The sequence below is a fragment of the Triticum dicoccoides genome, chromosome 6A, assembly GCF_002162155.2.
Source record: "Triticum dicoccoides isolate Atlit2015 ecotype Zavitan chromosome 6A, WEW_v2.0, whole genome shotgun sequence".
NCBI classification, from domain to species: Eukaryota; Viridiplantae; Streptophyta; class Magnoliopsida; order Poales; family Poaceae; genus Triticum; species Triticum dicoccoides.
This window is the reverse complement of record NC_041390.1, coordinates 202,134,756-202,148,255: the sequence shown is the minus strand read 5'-3', so window position 1 is coordinate 202,148,255 and position 13,500 is coordinate 202,134,756. Positions and strand designations below refer to the sequence as shown.

General features: G+C 46.1%; 1 protein-coding gene across 10 annotated transcripts; it reads left to right on the top strand.

Annotated features, from left to right (window-relative positions):
- The first annotated feature begins 780 nt into the window (after positions 1-780).
- LOC119316591 lies at positions 781-8,574 on the top strand. Of its 10 annotated transcripts, none has more exons than XR_005153085.1 (6): positions 781-1,000; positions 1,785-2,206; positions 2,421-2,672; positions 3,811-3,918; positions 4,479-7,701; positions 7,878-8,574. XR_005153085.1 is itself a non-coding variant. In XM_037590921.1 (4 exons), the coding sequence occupies exons 2-4, from the start codon at positions 1,808-1,810 to the stop codon at positions 3,856-3,858; spliced, it is 699 nt and encodes a 232-aa protein (XP_037446818.1). In that variant the 5' UTR covers positions 781-1,000; positions 1,785-1,807; the 3' UTR covers positions 3,859-8,574. The 10 variants fall into 10 exon arrangements, 2 of the variants coding, with proteins under 2 accessions (XP_037446818.1, XP_037446817.1); XR_005153084.1 differs by having other exon boundaries at positions 4,467-7,701; XR_005153083.1 differs by having other exon boundaries at positions 3,811-7,434; positions 7,543-7,701.
- The last annotated feature ends 4,926 nt before the right edge of the window (positions 8,575-13,500 follow it).

Here is a 13,500-nt window from a genome sequence, read left to right as displayed (position 1 = left end):
CCGACAAGGGCCATGTCGGAGGAGCATGTGTTGCTCTGCTCGAGGGCAGCACGAGGTAGAAGAAGCCATGGTAGGGAGGGCCAGAGAAAGAAGGAGATAAAGAATAGGAAAAGGGCGAACGAATCTGTATGTGTGGACCAGAAGTAGTTAAATTGAGGCGTTGGATCTAGTGTGAGCCTGCGGCGCGCAAACGACTGCCGGCCAGAGGGAAACCTATCCCTAATGAAAACATAAAAAAGATAACCATAAATCACATACAATTATTAAGTATAACTATCTGTTACCCGAAATTTACAAGCAGTTTTCACTTCATCCCATATTCTAGCTCTGGCAGCAGCTATCATGGGGCCAGCATTTTCCCCGTCCAAACTTTGACATGCATCTGATCCATATGTTTACATATCCTTGACAAAAACCGCGCACGATCCAAATATGTTTGTGCATTTCAAACGTTGTTCTTCTTTTTCGACGCCACATGGCGGCCAGCCACGCACACCATACGCACCGTAACGGACAGCCCAAGAAAGGGTTGATAATTTTCATCTTATCTTAAATAAAAATAAGTAAAAGAAAGGGTTGGTAATTTACCACGGAAGGGCGCGACCCATCCGAGCCGCCCGATCCGCATCGGACGGAAAGGCCCGGGCGCCGAGGCTGTGGACCGAGAGCACAGTGGATGGCAGTTCCAATCCGACGGCCGAGATGCGGCTTCAGTTGTCGCCTTGCTCTGGAAAGCGCCACCACGCAACGCAACCTCCCCCCCTCCTCGATACACACGTATAAAATCCGCAACCCTCCCAGGTTAATTAATTAAAGAAAATTAATTTCCGGATTCCCTTTTTTCTTCCGCTTCACGATTTCTCTCCGGTTTTCTCCTTCGTCTAATCTCTCCTCTCGCGGGGCGGAGAATCAGGGCGGAGTTCTGGGCGGGCGGCGGAGCCTTTCCTCGGATTTTCTCTCCGTGCTTCTTCCCGGCCGCGGCCGCAGTCGGCATCGCAAGGTTTGCGCCCCCTTCCTCCTGTTCCGTCTTTGAATTTTTTGTCGTTCTTTCTAGAGTCTGGGGCGGGCGTTGTTCTTGATGCGGGGATGGAGGCGGCGGCGAGAGTAATCGCATTGATTGATTAGCTGGTTGACTAAGCGCCATAGTTTCCTGGTCCCCAGTTCGAAGGTGCTTGTTCGGGAACTCACTAGAATAGACAGATCGTTCTGCTGCGCGGATTTACTAGTTTATTCGATCTGTTTCTCGTCGATGTACGAGCCCGTAATTCCTCTAGGAGTATTTCTGGCCTGGTAATCCAGATTGCGAGTCTGCTTGAACTGTCCGCCATGGATTATTGTTGATCTGGTGGGCGATACGTCGGGTAATCTCTTCCTTGATTACTTGCTGCAGAGGATAGTTGTGCCCGTAGCAATTTCTCATGCCAAGTATTCTCGTCCGACTATTCTAGTCTAAGTAATTAAACCAGTCAGTTCGTCTATCTGTTGTCCTATGGATTGGTGATTCGATGCATCCGATTGCACTGAATCTGCACGTGCAACCGTTGCAGTTTACTGTAAGGTTCTGATGTGCAAGATAACATAAAAAATTGGTTGCAGCACAATACACTTCAGAAATCCCATTCTGATCTATGATGAATTTGTCTTTCAATGTGATAGTATCATCCGTGTTATGTTTATTAGTTTATCTTGTTCGATTCAATACTCCTTGACAAGTTTAGATCTTTTATCCTGTTTTTAAGAACACATTGGCTCAAATACTAAAATTTGTGATCTATCTGCAACAGTGCTTGGCAAATAGCAAGACGCTATGAAATTCCGCAAAGGGGGCAAGGTGGAGGTACTGCAGAAGGCGGAGGCACCTTTCGGTTCCTGGAGGCCTGCCGAGATCCTTTCTGGCAATGGGCACACCTATCTCGTAAGCTATGATCCATGTCTGCTTGACGGTAGTCTGGCCATTGAAAGGGTTCCAAGAAAGGTGATAAGGCCTTCTCCCCCGTCCCCAGATGGTCTGGTGTGCTGGGTCCCAGGCGACATCCTTGAAGTCTTCGACAGCTATTCATGGAAGGTTGTGGAAGTCGTGAGATTGCTTGGTCATGAGTACTATCTTGTCAGGCTCCTCGGATCCTCCCTAGAATTGAGGGTAGATGCATCCAACCTTAGGACAAGGCAGCTTTGGCAAGATGGCAAATGGGTTGCTCTTCCAAAGGTACAGTTCACCCCTTCAAATTATCCAATACTTATTATTGTTGCACAAGCTTCTATGTTATGCCTGTTATGGAAATTATGGACAACTTATGGCAAACAGTTGACACAGCCTTATTTATTTCCATTTTAAATAGTATATACTGTAGTGCTTGAAGAGAGTCTTCAGTGTCTGGTATATAGTAATAACTCGCTAACGCCATGGTTATTACTTTCAGGATTCTGCAAGATGTGCTGCTGGTTCACACAGGAGTCGGACAAAAGGTGGAAATTCAGGGGGCAGTCATCTTCTATTAAAGAACAAGAATGTGTTTGAAGACAATATGTCTCGAGGCATGAAGAGGAAAACCTCTGCTGCATCAGCTTTCCCTATGCAGCGCAGTGAAGTTACTAAGAGATTTCAGACTTCTCGCAGAGATGGAAGACGCCAACATCTTGGTCCTGGAGATTCTCTTCATTTGATGGATAAGGTAGATGCTGTTGATTCCCCATGCTTAATGCTGGGTGAAAAATGCATGCATGATTCCTTAAATAACAGAGCAAATGGCTTTCCTAAAACAAACCTTGCAGTGGTTAATGCTAATGTTGATTATCAGTATCCCTCTGTAACAACTCAAGATAGTGATACTGATAGTGCCGCATCCTCTGTTGGTAGTTGCAATCCCTACGGTAGCCCCTATAGACAAGCACATCCTCAGGAGTACGACAGTGGAGATATTTGTAGTAGGACTGATGATGATGACGAAGCTTCTGTATCTGGAACTGAATCACCTCTTCCAATTAAAGGTGGTCTGGGGGAAGAAACCCATCTGCTTGAGTTGCATGCTTATCGTGCAACAATGATGGCACTATATGCTTATGGATCAATTAGCTGGGAGCAAGAGGCTTTGATGACTAATCTGAGGCTTACACTGAACATCTCTACTGATGAACATTTATCAGAGTTAAGGAATTTGGCTAACTCTGCAGTTTGTTCTAGATAGCCATTAAAAGTTATGAATGAAGAGTCTTAGAATTTGTTTGTTATGTTGTCATATCGCTTACTTCAGAATAGTGGATTTATGGTTAGTGTGGACTCTGAAGATACCAGTCACTTGTTGGTGTACTTGACGCTCTGTATTAACCGTGTAGAAAGGGGAATTTTTTGTATGATAGATTTATTAAACTTTTCAGTACAACTTTTGCCCCCACTGAGTCAAAGGTCTCTTTCTATAATGGAACCAGCTGTCTTCTTAATTCTTACTATCTTGTGTTGTTTTTTTGCTGCTGTGACAAAGCCATTGATATGTGGTAATTGAATCCCCCCAGTCTGCTACGTGGTTGTAATTGAGTGACTTAAGATGGCAATGAAATTTCTGTTCTATTATTCTGCATGCTCAGCAAACAAGTTTCCATGTATTCAGTATGTTACTTGAACTGTCCATTTTGAATATGCTGGTGTATTTTCAACTTCTCCTACATCTTATAGATGTGTAACCTGACAGTTGACCAACATCCTAGCTTGTTAAACACCTTTGCTCATAGCATTAGAAGCCATCACCGATGGTGTGCAATTGTAACAGAAATAATAGGAAAAGATGTCATCTGATGCTTCTCATGCATTTTCAGGGCCGAAGTTGGAGGCTTGTAAAGCATCCTTCGGTAGGTCTGTGTTGATGGAGGAGTTTGTCACATGGTTTACTTGGTGACCAATGTGGCAATTTCCATCAAACTTTGGTTCGTATCCAATTTTTTTTTGTTTGTTTCATATCTTCCTTTTTTAGCTTCTTTTAGGGCTCTACTAGCTTTTGCAAGGATACTGGACAGGAATTTGGCTTGGCATTAATGAACAAATAAGTTAATGGTAATATTCAACATGCAGCATGTTTGCAAAAAAGAATGCTTATGTCAGTACAGAGAACTACTACAGCATTTATTGGATATTCTGACCATGTCCTTTCCTGAACAAGGAAAACAAAGGAGCAGTTAAGTGTGCAATAATCTGGATATGTTGCTCTGTTGGTAAAGGAAGGAATTGGATATCATAATTGCACATTGCGATCTATGTGATTAATCGCTAAATTAATATAAAAATTGTGTTGTTTAAGTTGAAAAGCTCAATAAATATAGGTATGGATTATATGACGATAAAAGTAGATAGTAGTCATAGCACATGTGATTTGTTAAAGTAGTTTTCAGAGATTTATCTTGGCGACAGTACTCTTCAAATGCTAGGTCTCGGAAGCTCATCTATTGAAGTTAATAGCTGGTTTTTGCTTTGCAAGAATTCATGTCAGCTAAATGATTATTTGGCGCATTCTGGGGAATGAGGGAGACTATCCCTAGGTAGACTTATTGGTTTTTGGCATGTACAGTGAGCTACACCTGCAACTTACTTGATGTGGATATTGAGAGGTAAGTTAGTAGGTTAGTAGGCATATTGTTTATCCTCAGGCTCAGCAGTTCTACGGTAGGTTTGTTAATTCTCATACATGATAGATATTGCAAGTGTAAAGTATTTCTCTGAAAAGTGCTGACTCAGATGTGTTACTACATGATCTTCTTGATATCCTTATAAGGAGTTATGGAGACTACCTTTGTATTTCATAAATGTAAAAGTACTTACCTGAAAAGTAATGCTTATTTTGGCCTTCTTACTGATATGTGGATGAGGTTGGGTCTACAGATTTACCTACATGTCCCTTGTAGTTTCTCAGTATAAAATCCTAGTCTGTGTCCTACTGTGCCACTTTTGTATTAAAAAACATTGGGATGTTCTTATGACTTCTATGTGTAATGGCAACACTTGTTAATCCTCCTACAGTCATGTTGTCCATACTACAGATATTCTTTTTTCGTCGCTCTATGTAATTATATTTGTGCGTGGTGTTGTGACACTACTGGTTCAGTCTATGATATGAAGCACACCATTCAGTGTACCTGCCCCAGAGCAACCGGCACAGTTGTTTATGTTTCACACTTGTCTGAACATTTAATGAGTTGGATGAATTTTTGTGAAATAAATCTGTAATTTGTAGTATGCTTGGCCAGTAACAATTCAAAATATTTAATGAACATTTAATGAGTTGGATGTGTTTTTGTGAAATGAATCTGTAATTTGCAGTATGCTTGGCTAGAATAATGCAAAATATTCAACAGAAACATGTATATATATTCCAACCATCACGATACGAAGCTTTTTAGATATTAAGGTTGTTACATATTGGAAATGCAGTATGCTGAGAAGGCTATGTGCGAAAACTTTTCCACTCATATTTACAAACTCTCATTTATACGGCGCAAAACATTTCTTGATGTATAACTTCTGTATGAAGCAGCATGCAGATAGCACCTTGTTGTTAGCCAGGATTTTTTTCCCTGACAGCTATATTTGATTATAACAAAAAAAACCTTTGAAGTTTGGGTCGTGGAGACTATTTCTGACTGTTTTTTGTATGAAAAAAGTTGATGTACTAGCCAACTAGGCCTGACATGATTCACTACAGCAATTCTTTTTCAGATTGGTAAGACCTCAGTTTTTGTACGAAAAGAGAAGCTGCAGTATCTTTATTTTGTAATTGATGACAATGAGTTCAGAAAACATACTGCAGAAAGGAAAACTGGAGAGTGCTTGCTTCTGGTCTGTTGGCTAAACCAATCTAAACTAACCAAGACTGACCTTTTTCATTTTAAGAACTTTCTAGTTTTTATTTGCTCGCCTTGATTATAAGCCATTTGGTATGGAACATTAGCTTAGAGGCACAGACCAGATGATCTCAATCTGGTGCCAAAACGCTACTTGGCTGTTCTCATTTACTGACTTGTAGTTTTCACCTAGGCGACATCGTAAGTTAGGAGGCAATAGAATATTTATTTAATACATTTCATTTTCGTAGTGAAAGATTTATTTATTCTGTCTACAAGACATACTAAGGTCATAATGGTATAAGACAAGGTCTGGGCAAATTTATGTACTCTTATCTGTAACAAAAAAATGTTAGGACTAAAAAAATTCTGATGTTCTTTATAATATGATAGTAACTTCTCTTTTTGAATAATGGTATCCTTGTTGCTTTCCGTTACAACTTAATTATGCACACGATGTTCACTGAGAAAACAAAACTAACAGATGATTGAGGTGCTGTGGTTCCCTTACAATTGTGCCAGCTAGAACTATTTGGGGATCATCTATAGATAAAAGTGCTCTTGGATGCAATGCCATAGTTGATCTCAGGAGATCTTATCAGGATATTGACGTGCAAAGAAAATGGGCACTTTCTGTATGTTTTCAGCCGACATGTGGATATAACAGGCTTGATGCTGATCCATTGCAGCTTTATTTTTATGGCACACTCTGCTGTGTTTTGGTAACCCATTCACAGGCTTTCTAGCAAAGGTATGTACTATTGTTCAGGTGGTCTTTTATTCTGATGGCTCAACTGATTGAGTCACAGCTCCGCTTTCTCAGGTCAGCCCAAAGGCTTGGAGTGAGCTATTCAGTATTTTGTTTTTTTACTTAATCTTCGATGGTGTTTATACTATTCTATGAATAGCTTCTGGAATTGAGGTTTGATATTTTAAAATGTATGTATTGGTAATGTTTGAGTAATAATAGTAATAATAGGAATCTTTGTCATTGGTCTGAGTACCCTGAGTAAGAAAGAAAGCTTTTCCTGTCTAATCCGTGATCTGTCCCTTTTGGTGTGGAGCATATTCCTCCACTTGTTTCATGAATTGGAATCCTGGTACATAGCATTGATTATTTCTTTCCTAGAAACGAGTTGAAATGAAATGAGTAGTTAGAATCACTATTTCAGATGATCCATCTCTGCTTTTCCTGGGGATGCGTGTTTTGTATCCTTGCGGCTGGATCTATTATTCTGATGCATTAGCACAGCACCTGGAGCGGTGCTGTTCATCATGCAACGCTTCTTTTTCAGTGGCTCAGCCATCGGGGATGTCAATGACACAGAAAAAGCAGCTGCATACAGATCCAAGGAGACCCGCCATGTGGCTGGGGAGCACTATGATCTGAATTTTGTGAAGTCAGCCATCAGGCATCTATCAGTGTACGGTGAGGTTGTTTCTACCACGGTGCTTATCCATCTGATGGTTCTCATACTTGGATGCTATAGTATCCAAGTCGTCCACAAGTTGAGATATGGCTGTTGAGGTTTATGACTGAACGCACATCCACACTTGCCCCTAAGCTTAAGCTGTAATGTTGGACATGGAGGAACATTTCAGATTTGGGTATGACCCAATTTGCCTGGTTGATATGATGATATACGTGAGTACATGACTTGCATTTGTGCCCATAAATTTGTAATCATGGATGATGGCAAATCTTTTTCTCTTTAGAAAAGCTGGCATTGACACGGAGGGCTAGCCCTGGATAACTTCATAAAGGAGGCTAAAGCATAATATAACAAAAGAAGGAAGGAATGATCGACACTGAGGGTTAGTACTAAATTCATGATGAGGGCTTGCATGTGTCAGGAAATCTGTGAAGATACTTTGGTAATAAAAGCATCCTGATGTTTTTACCTGTCTTATGCTTGTACGTAAATTGACATCATGACCCGTACATGCAACAAGATCTCTGATACAGTAGTAATTAATTCTAACCCCTGTCAAAATATACTGCTTTTAGCTTGAAGGTGCACTCATTTTTTAATACATTAATGCTTTTTCAGGTGATCAGCATTATGTAGTGTTATATGTATGTATCCATACCCAATGAAGAAAAGGGGAGATCAGACACAGTATGGTTTCTCTGGATGCAGTGCAAAAGTCTTCTACTTATCACAAAATTGATGATTCTTATTTGCTATTATGGGGTTTCTGCAGCCTGCCTGCGGGTAAGATGTGGAATTGTTAAGTAAGATCACTGGCATACTTGTCTTTTCTATTGATTTGACATCTGTCCTTTTTTCACGCATTTCACGTGATTAAATTCAAGCCTGTCCATGAGATTCTGATTTCAGATTGGCTCATAGATAGGAACAGGAAAAAAAACTCATGGAAAGAAGATAGATGCTCTGGATTGATCCTTGTTCTATTCATTTACTGCTGAGGCCCAAGGAGTAACTATAAGACCCCTTTGAAATTCAGGATTCTGAAACGTAGGAACAGAAAACCTTGTATCCTAAACGAAAGCACACAACTTTGTACAAATAGATCTTTAGATGTTCGACTGAAATTATACAAGATTTTACCCCTCTTAGAATTCCTCCAAAGTTCTATGGACTTGGTGCTCCCTAGATTAACCACAAGCTAATTCTTTTTGAAGGGCCACACTCAGACTGAAAGGTGGACTAAATGTAATTACAATAGGTGTTTATAACTTGGTGATGCTTATTTAATCAGTAAGTGCATCTTCAACCGAACTGGGCAGCCGGTCGCCCCCATTTGTCCGTTCGTGCAACCATTCCCCTTATTCCCTTATTGACGAACCCTTAAAACCATAAAATGAGAAGATTTCATACATCCATGCGTAGATAAAAATGAGATGCAACTACATTTGAAAATAAAATTGTAAACTACTCCCTCTGTTTCTAAATATAAGTCCTTTTAGACATTTCAAATGGATTACAACATAAGGATGCATGTAGACATATTTTAGAGTGCGGATTCACTCGTTTTACTTAGTATGTAGTCACTTGTTGGAACCTCTATAAAGACTTATATTTGAGAACGGAGAGAGTACATACTAAAGTCTATACTTCCTAAGGAGTCGCTAGCCGGAGCCGTCGGCCTCATGATCATGGTCGTCCTTGTCCGCAAAGATCTCTTCTCGCTCTCGGTTGTGGATGAAGAGCTTGTGGCTATTTGCCATCACTGCCTCGAGGATGGTGTGTTTTCCACAACGAAGGCTTGGTTGGCGTAGAGCTCGGTAGGGGCGACAATGTCCGCGTGCTCCGCCTCGAGGTGCACCTCCGCCATGAGGTGCTCTGCCTCCATGGTGAGGCGGAACTGCCCCCCTATCCATCGAGGGGCAAGGATATTGTCGCCCTTGTCGACGGCGATGTCCGCCATCTCCAACCCGGAGTCGGCAGTGTCAATCGCCAGGACCACCTCCTCTGAGCACGGGGTTTCCCCCCTCGTTCAAGGTCGAAGGAAGGCCGGCCACAACGCGGGCAATGCATCTAGCCTCCACGGCCAGAACTGGCGGTTGGCACGCCAGTCAAGGGACTGACTCCAAATCAGATGTATGATAATGCTCGGTGACGCGTCGGGCCAGAGCTTTACTTTCTGCTCTCACCTTCATTGTGAATGAGGCAGGACGACTCCACATCGACGCACCGCCTGCCCCCGAACCATTTTCATTTGCTCGCATTCGTCGTCGACCACTATGGTGACCTCTGACTTTGCGTTCCACCGCTTCCCCAAGCTGCAAGCGCTGCTTCCATGAAATACCCGCCGACACCATCTCCGACCTTTGACCTGAAGAACGATGATTCTTCATTAGCAAGCTTCATAATCGAGGCCTAGATCACGATCATGTGATCGGGACACGACATCGACACCATGCTAACCCACCAGCCCACCCATGTATTCCATCTGGTCGCCATGATATGCACCAACTGTGCACTCATCGACGACCACAAGCCAAAGGATTGCAATGTTGCGCTGGCTTTATCACCCCCGGTCATCACTACTATTTTTTTTTTCGAAACGGAGGCAAAAGAATTGCCTCATCGATTAATTAAGAAGAAGAGAATTGCCCAGTTAATTTACGGAAAACTGGGCGAAAACCGATACAAACAACCCAAAAGAGGGCTACTCATAGAGCACGAACACATACACTGCCCACCCAATGCTTATAACACACAACACTCACAACCCTCAACACTTGGTGAGAACATCGATACAATGACTCAGAAGATCAAAGCCACGACGACGACACGAGAATGTGAGCACTATCCATCATGAAATCACGTATGCCTTCTCTTTGCCGTCACACTTCTTGCGTTTGTTTCTCTTTGATTTCACCTTCACGAGGCAACCATCTGTCTTGCCGGATGTCGAGCGACGATCAGTCACCAAGCGGCTCTCAAAAGCCGGTGCCAACACACCACACGCATCCACATTCTTCAGATGCACACATGACAAAGATAAGTCATGTTCCTCACATGAGGTCGCCGACGAGTCCATCTTCATATTCTCCACTGACAGACTCATACAAAGCTCCCCAAGCTCAGGCATGATCTTCAACACCGGAGCCACGACAACGGCCATGGACTCGCCCTCAGTGGAAGACAATATAGGGGGCGAGGTAGGCATCGATGCTGAATTGTCTCCACCACGAGGGGAGAAACATCCGAATAACTCTGCCCCCTTGTCCTCTCCAAAGCAAACACCGTTTGCACAAGGAGCATGCGACGTCAGAGTAGTCTTCAACATAGCCGACACGGCGGAGAGTCCATTCAGAGCAGCCTCCGCTCGCTCCAAAAAACTTTCAACCCGCGCCAGACAGCCTTGCAGCAGCATAGTCTGATCCAGAGCGGACTGCACCACCACTTCAGACTGGGTTGTTGAATTAGCAGAAGCAGAGACGACAGATGCCCAAGAACCACGGTGAAGTGACTTGGAGGGGAGCGTGGATTTCATCGAACCCTCGCATGAAGCAGGAGCAGGACGATGCACGGAGGCGGGGCAGGACACATGCGGCATGGCAAGGCATGCCAGCGAGCTTAGAGGACGCCAGGGATTGCGACATCCACGCGCACGGTGACCATTTTCCAAACAACGGGAGCACCGTAGCGGATCTCTGCAATGAGCCGCACGGTGCCCATGAGCGAGGCACCTGCAACATCTGCCGTAAAGCCAAGCAGGGATGGGACGTGGAGCCACTTTCGGTGACGGTGACGGCATCGGAACACGCGGGCTGCGCCGCGGAAGCACCTCCTGCCAATCTCCACTTGTGTCCGCCTCATGCTCCACACACATCGCGTCCGACTCGAGGGCCTTGGTAGCACCCGGTGGTGTCTGGGGAGCTAGCACCACTTCATCATCTTCGTCGTCACCAGCGGAGGCCCATAACACAGATCGTGGCACACTGGTCAGTTCATCCCCCATGCCAACGACGCTGCACTCCTGTTCCTCTGCATTGTCCTTGTCGATGACATTGGCCGGGGCAACGAGGGCCTCCAGCAGCACATCCGAGGCAGCATCGGCAAGCGGGACAGGAGCCGGCAGCAGCACATCCGAGGTCGCATCGACGAGCGAGATGGGGGCGGTGGGCATTGGGGTCGAAGCAGCTGCCGCATGCTTGGGATATGGCACGAGCGAGGCCTTCACACCCCCGTCTTCCTTCCTGAATCTGCAGGTTGGGGGTTGCGGCCGTGGTCGAGGGCGGACGCCGGCAGACGGGTTGGTGACAGAAACAGGAGCGCTCGACGCTGAGCATGGCTTGGTCTTCACGGCTGCTCCCACATCGCCAGCAGCACCCAGCAGCGGCAGCGGCGGAGCAGAGAACTCACGAGCAAGGGACCTCCGACCTGGACTCGGGGAAGCAGAGGAGACCACGGCACCGAGCCCTAGACGGATCGACGCAGACGGCGGGAGAACGGCGACTGCATCAGCGGTGGAAGACGACGCAGACGGCGGGAGAACTTGAGGCATCGCTGGGCGAGCCGAGAGGCGGGGCAGCGCCGAGTCCGTCGTGGGAGAGCACGCCGCAGGGAGCTCAGATCCGGCGTCGGCGCCCGCAACGGAGGTCGGAGGCCGGAGATCCAGGCGGCGGCGGCGCACGCCCAGCCGCCGCTTCCGCGGTCGCAAGAGCGCCATGGGATATTTCTATATGCTCGGTCGTCATCACTACTATGACCGTCGATCCTTTTGCACCCCTAGCTTCCACATCATTCAACCGAAGCCCTCCCGGCTTCTCAGCCCCGGCCACCAGACACCCGGGTTTCATGACCCCTGGGGCTGGTCCCTCGGCCTTCGCCACACAAAAAATGACCCCATTGATCGTTTGACGAAGCACTGTGGCTACTCAGCACGTCGTTGCCAGCGGATGACCCCACCATAAGGGCCATGGAGGCCATCAGGTTGGCTACTGTAGCTGCCCCTGCCCACATACAACTGTAGAAGGACAAAGAGGAGGCCGCCGCGCATCAGGCTCGGTGGCGAGAAATCATGGCCAACGAGCAGCGACATCGACCTCGACACCAAACGTGTTCAACCACCATAACCCTTGCAGATCACGAGCGAGAGACTGGTAACGACATCAACAATATCGAGGAGCCCGAGTTCATCCGAACTGCGGCTAGAAACCTCCAGACAACTGTAGTACTTGCCTATTGGCTTTAAGCTACCCCGAGCGTCCCGGTCGCAAACATCATCAACCAGCTCTGGATCGTGTCGTGGAGCGTTGTTGAGCTATAGGAAAATGCGAGCAATCAAGGCTTTGCCTTGATGACACCGACGACATCCTCTTCGTGGTAGGTCATCCACGACAACATAATCGCTAGGGCTCCCAACCCAGGGTGATGGCACCATTGGAGGAGCCGGGGAACCTACGCCTACCGGTCTCAGCCATCACAGGGCGACACTCGTCCACCCCGTCATGACCTCCCCCTACGCACGAACGCCTTGGTTATCATCCCGACCTTCGCAATCATATCGGGGTTTGAGAGAAGGAGCGGTACGGGTACAACTATGAGCCCCTGGCGCCATGTTCAGCATCCCTGACCGCCAGTATCGCCCCTCCATGCTTTGCCTACGGGGTGATAACCCACCCCTTCCCAAAGCCGTTTATCATACGCGGCATCGACAAAAACTCGGGAGACTCGAAGCCGGACCACTGACTCGGCGTTTGCCTTACGATGTAGGACATGGTGGGAGGCGACATCGACAACGTTCTCGGGTACGTGGCCCTCTACCTCACAGGGTCGGTACACACATGGCTGAATGAGCTTCCACCAAGCTCCATTCACAACTGGAGCGACTTTGAGAGCGCCTTCACCAATAATATCTCGGGTACCAGTGCCACGTCGATGCATATGACCTCCATAAGTGCATCCAGGGTGACAGAGCTAGTAGGCAACTTCATCTTCTGATGGCTTAAAGAGCGCAATACGTTGACAACAATCTTTGACGAGTAGGCCATACACGCCTTCATCAACAGAGCCTAGGACCTGCTCCTACATCACAAGGTCGGCAAGAAACAAGTAGACGGTAAAGCTCATTACAGTGGCCCCCAAGTAGTGAACAGGTCTTGGTCGAGTCAGAGAGAAGAGACCTAGCTCCCTCCCCGCCCCGCGCCGCTGGCCACTCCGGCCGCGGCGGCCACCACCCCCCCCCCCCAACCCT